At 37.9% G+C, this 5,368-nt stretch overlaps 1 protein-coding gene across 6 annotated transcripts in view; it reads right to left on the bottom strand.

Annotated features, from left to right (window-relative positions):
* Positions 1–4,331: 4,331 nt before the first annotated feature.
* LOC106519169 (helix-loop-helix protein 2) overlaps positions 4,332–5,368 on the bottom strand; it is a 37,825-nt gene continuing 36,788 nt past the window's right edge. For all 6 annotated transcript variants that reach the window (XM_014010727.1, XM_014010725.1, XM_014010729.1 and 3 more), the window contains one exon: positions 4,332–5,192. In XM_014010727.1, the coding sequence (XP_013866181.1) occupies positions 4,753–5,166 (414 nt within the window). In that variant the 5' untranslated portion in view covers positions 5,167–5,192 and the 3' untranslated portion in view covers positions 4,332–4,752. The remainder of the gene's footprint in view (positions 5,193–5,368) is intronic.

Raw genomic sequence — 5,368 nt, 5'->3', positions numbered from 1 at the left:
CACCTCGACCGGGTAGTCTGGGTCCTCCGGAGGACCCGGCCTGTCGTTTTGGACACAGCCATTAGCATGCTAACGCACATAGCGGTGCAGCAAGGAAAAATATCCCCCGGGAAACAACAGTTCACTGGCGGCCGCAACGAGACGTTCCGCTATTTAAACCGGAATGTCCGGTATTCAAAAAATTCGTATCGTAACAAAAATAAAAACCGGTATTCGGTACAAAACGGTATACCGCCCAGCACTACTTTCTCAACCAGTATGCCTGACCCTGACTTCATCCTTCAATCCAATCCACATTTCTATATTGTTATTTTTTTGTGAAAACTTTCATTCTAGTTAAAACATAACAAGCATTCCTCAAAGAAACTTTTAACACTAACCATTTCAATAGTGTATGTCCAAGGGTTCGAGACAGATTTTGCTAACTGACACTCAGGCAATCCCATGAATGATCGCCTGCCTTTCGTGGCAGCAGACCATCATGTCGCTCTTACAAGAATTTAAATTGTAAATATCTAAAACATTCTAACTCCTCCCGCTGTCCAGGGGTTAAATAACCCACATTGTAACTTTTTTTCTCTTGGGCCTCCCCAAAGCAGAAGTAGAAACAATGAATCAAGTATTCAAATATATAGTTAATCAAATAAAATATAATATTGTAACAATTCTATTATGTTTGAATAATTTGTTTTTCAATTAGAAAACAAAACAAACAAAAATTGTAAACATAAAAAACAGAAAATAAAAACYCAGAGCGACACGCCCCCTGGTGTTCCAGTTTAAATTTACGACTTGTAAGTGGGAAATTCCAACTTTCCAGTACAAAAGCAAAAGCAACAACAGCAGATGGTGAAAATGCAGCACAATGGAGATTTTACACTGCAAATTTTGCCAACTGCTGGCTACTTCTGAGCCCTGCGAACCTCCACCTAATGGTGAGATGTTGTCATTTCATCAATGTGTAAAATTAACCTCTGCATTACTGGAGATGTAGTTTATGGTCAARACTGGCCACGTAAGATGCCATGGCAGACCACTTTGGGCTGTGGCCTAGTGGGTTATTTTGACCCCAGCAGGAGAGGTTACATAGGTTGTTGGGAAATGCTATGTTCAAAAAATTTAAAAAACAATGATGCCTACAGACATTCAAATTCAGGGATGGGGTGGTGGTGGTGGGTGGGGGTGGGGGGTGTACAAGAACCAGACCCAGAACAGAATGTCAAATTTACTATGTTGTTTTCATAAGTATTTCTTGACAAATACTGCAATACTCAGCATARGACTGGCTGTTTTTATTCAGGGCAAGTAGATTTTAGGTTTTATTTTTAATTTTAAAAATACAGATTTATATTTTTACTCCTGTTGCTCAAAAACAATGTTTTATGAGATTCTACTAACACTATAGCTCAATGAAATTAAAAATTCATGCCACTAAAAACCTTGAGACTCAAGAGAATAAAACTGGTTAATGGGGGCCAGTGGAGAGGCCACCAAATATTTAGGGGTGGCCATTGCCCCCCCTTGTCTCTCCATTGGTGGCGCTCCTGTTTAATAGACATCTGTTACAGATGGAGTTCTGCATACAGTACAAATAACATTTCAAATATTTTTTCTTCCTTCCATGAATGTTTATTTATTGATGGTAACAAACCTTATTTGTAGTTGTCCAGAAGGAACTTCCAAACTAGAATAAACCCTGCCGACACCAAAAACAAAATCTACAATCTACTGTGTCTCATCAGCATAATTTTAATTAGACTAAATTCATTTTAGCATGGCTTTTTATCAAACTGCTACCAATTATCTAAAATATCTTTCTAGATATTTGCATCATTGCAAGTTATTATTCCAATTACCAATTACTTACACTTGGTTTTACTAAACCAAGTGTATAACTGAGAAGAATTCAATTCTGAACAAATGCTTTACAATTTCTGCCTTGCTATTATTCATTAAAATGTCTTGCCATACATTTAACTATACGTAACTGATGCTAAAACCCTAARGTGACTTTGGTTAAAAACAGCATTCCAAAACAGAAAACGGAGTCTTTGTTAGTGTTTTCATTTTTAATTAAAAATAACACCGGAAAATATGAAAAAGTTTGTCCATTAGAAACACCTGTTACACCATATTCTACTAAAAATCTGCATAAAGCAACAAGTAGTCTACACAACCCTGAAGAGACAAAAAAATCTTTGGATAGAAGATATGTTGTTTTTTTATTTTTACCCTCCCCCACTTTTTTTCTATAAAATTACTTATTGGAATTTCCGGGATACAAAGAAGAGACAAATAAATAACAGATTTAATCTAAAATAGCGGCCTAACATTAGCACGTTTGTTTTTGGTCACAGCAAAAAGAAGAGGCGTCGCTACGAGAACCGACAGGAAAAAAAACAACAACAACCTAAACCCAACAATGTTGTGTGACYCACAGTTCTTTAAAAATGAGAAACTTCGACGTGTGTCTATGGAAGCCAAAAGGTCGGCGGGGGTTGGGGGGGGGGTGTCATGTGATGCCGCGACTTGAAGTGCTCATTGTTGCTGACGTGGTCAACATTGTCGTAAACAAAGACAATCCAACGTACATACAAACGCAGTAAATTAACAGAAAGTGCCGTTTTTTTTAAAAAGAAACACCATCACATTTCAATTTCACAGCCTAAAAATATAGAAGCGACAAACAATGTACATTTATACAAAAAGACGCCAGCTTATAAATTAAATAGGATAGACACAAATAAATACATAATAAATAAATAAATACACTTTAAAAATGATTAAGGTCACAATTTCTTGTCATAAGTGGCACTTGAGTCTTTTTTGTTCTCGTTTCTTCTTTCCTTTACGGAAAAACCTCATCTAACTATYAATCTAAAGCAGCTACCGCCTTTACTTCCTTTTCCTCTGATGTGAAAAATGCCTTCAGCCGTTCTTTATTTATTTTTTTAATGAAATCAAACWGGATTAAACTCATATTCTTTATGGTGTTGGTTGAAAATTCAAATTTTTCTCTCGTCTCAGAAACATGATCGCCTCAGGGCGCCGGCCTCCCCCCTGTCCTCGCTGTATGTTTATTTATTTTTTTAAATTAACATTATTATTGCAACCAGCAGCTGAAACTGCTCAACACACGTTGCTTTGCTTCTTCTGTGACAAGCTTCAGTTCTTTCAACAACTTTTCACTGAAACTCTGGTGGGGCGACTGTGATGTACGGTGAAACCCAAGCYGCCAAACAGGCTTTTATTTTAACGTTTTTCTCCCCCATTTGTAATAATTAAAAACATAAAAGAAACTGATTATTAAAGCAAAAGGGGATTAAATCTGTTTGYTTTCTCAGAGAAAACCTTCTGATCAAAGAAAACACCTGTTTTGTTATGTTTCTACTGAATCATTACAGCCAAACCTGGTATTAGTAACATTAACAAGTTATTTTGTTATAAAGTTTTACCTTGAGATAATTAGTGTTTGGCCAACTTATACAAACTCAAACAAATACTGTGTGCTTTTAAAAAATTATACCATGAACCTGTTACTGATAAAATACACCTCAAGATGTCATGAAAATGTTTTTAAATGTGGCCTCTCTAGCCTTCCGTACATTTGATGATTTACAAAGATTTTATCCAGCTTTAAAAGATGTTTAAAAGTTACCTTAGACTGTAAATTTGCCCATTTCATTATTTTAACTAACTTTATTTGGCCAACTTAAACAAATGTGTCTGTAGATGTCAGACATGCAGGATTTTTATTTATTTATTTTATCAGAGTTACTGCACCTACTGCCATGTTATCATTTCAATGAGGTGTTTGTTGATACATAATGCCTGTAAACTTGTTTAAAATGAAAGTATTTACCAATTATCTTGACGAGTTTTTAAGGTGAGACAATAATTTCTAAGCCCGTCCTTTAAGAAGTTTAAAACTTTTTCAGTTCAAAAAGTTGTGTTTTACATATTGTGTAATTTTTTCACTTATTTTCAACCAATCTTGAATTTGACAAACTTAAAAAAGTAACTGAGTTAAATTTAATCTGCAAATGTTTTAAGACATCCTGTGCACTTTACCAGAGAAAATCTACCAGAGTCGATGCAGTCTGACCAATTACAGTTTTTAGATGCGATAAAATTATTTATTGCATGAAAACTAGATTTTTTTACGTCAAAATAAAAATATGAATCTGTTATCTAGGAAAACAAAAAATAATAGAGTTTAAGTTACAATGTTTTTAAATTGTGTAAAACGGTTTCTTAATTGTTTTTGTTAATGTTCATGGAGAAAATCTACCGGTGCAGCCTGCCATACATTGTCATTTCCAATATTACAGTTTGTTGATGATTGAATAATTTATTAAAAGAAAACTAATGACTTTAATGACAAAAAAATTTAACTTAACTAAGGGGAAAATCCAATGAGTTTTTAAACCAAYCAATGAGATCAGGACTTTCTGTGTTAAGATCAAAAATTAGTGATTTTTTGTTTGTTTTTTAATCCCACAGGCTATCTTAATTATTTTTAATCAACTTTGAATTTAACCAACTTGAAAAGTGTCTGGATTAAATCTCAGCTGCAAACGTTTTTCAAAAATACTGCGTCCCCCACCCATCCACCCCACCCACCCCTTTCTTTTGCCTCCAGCTATCTGCTGCTGCTGCTGCTGCCAACCGCTTTAAGCCCCCTAAGAAATGGCGCCCGGGACGGGTCCAGTTTATACCCCRCCGCCCCCAAGACACAAGTTCTGGCCCAGTTTAAACGTCCAACACGTGGTTCAGATAGGAGATGTAGCAAATAGCCAGTCTGAGGATCTCTATCTTGGAGAGTTTCTTGTCGGGGGGCAGGGTGGGCAGCAGCTTCCGCAGCTCCGCGAAAGCCACGTTGAACGCCTCCACCCGGATCCGCTCCCGGGTGGCGTGGGCCGAGCGGTACTTGGCCGTGGCCCGCCGCCGCCGCCGCTTCTCCTCGCGGCTGAGCGGCTGCTCTGCTCGGCACTTGGCCCGCTCCCGGTCCCGGTCCTCCTCCCCCTCCGCCGGCTCGTCCGACGCGCAGCCCCCCGCCGCCGCAGCAGCCGCGGCCGCCGCCGCCTTCAGGCCGTTCAGCATCGTCTCCGGGTCGGACTGGGTCCAGGAGAGGTCCGCCTCGGCCTGGTCCGGGCTCAGCATCATTTTTCACACCCGGGATGTCGCTCTGCCTTCAGATAGGAAAAAAACACACACAAGTCTAAATGTTCTCATTGTTTTTAAAATAAAAACATTTTTTATTTGATTAAGAATTCACATTTGAATTTTAATTAAATGTGAGGCCCAATTAGAGGAATCTGCACCTTCAGGGCATCAAAATGTAGCTTAAATATTAAATAATTAAAAC

This window comes from Austrofundulus limnaeus, unplaced genomic scaffold (genome assembly GCF_001266775.1).
Source record: "Austrofundulus limnaeus strain Quisiro unplaced genomic scaffold, Austrofundulus_limnaeus-1.0 Scaffold72, whole genome shotgun sequence".
NCBI classification, from domain to species: domain Eukaryota; kingdom Metazoa; phylum Chordata; class Actinopteri; order Cyprinodontiformes; family Rivulidae; genus Austrofundulus; species Austrofundulus limnaeus.
Note: the sequence above shows the minus strand (reverse complement) of the source record. Positions and strands in the feature narration are given on the sequence as shown.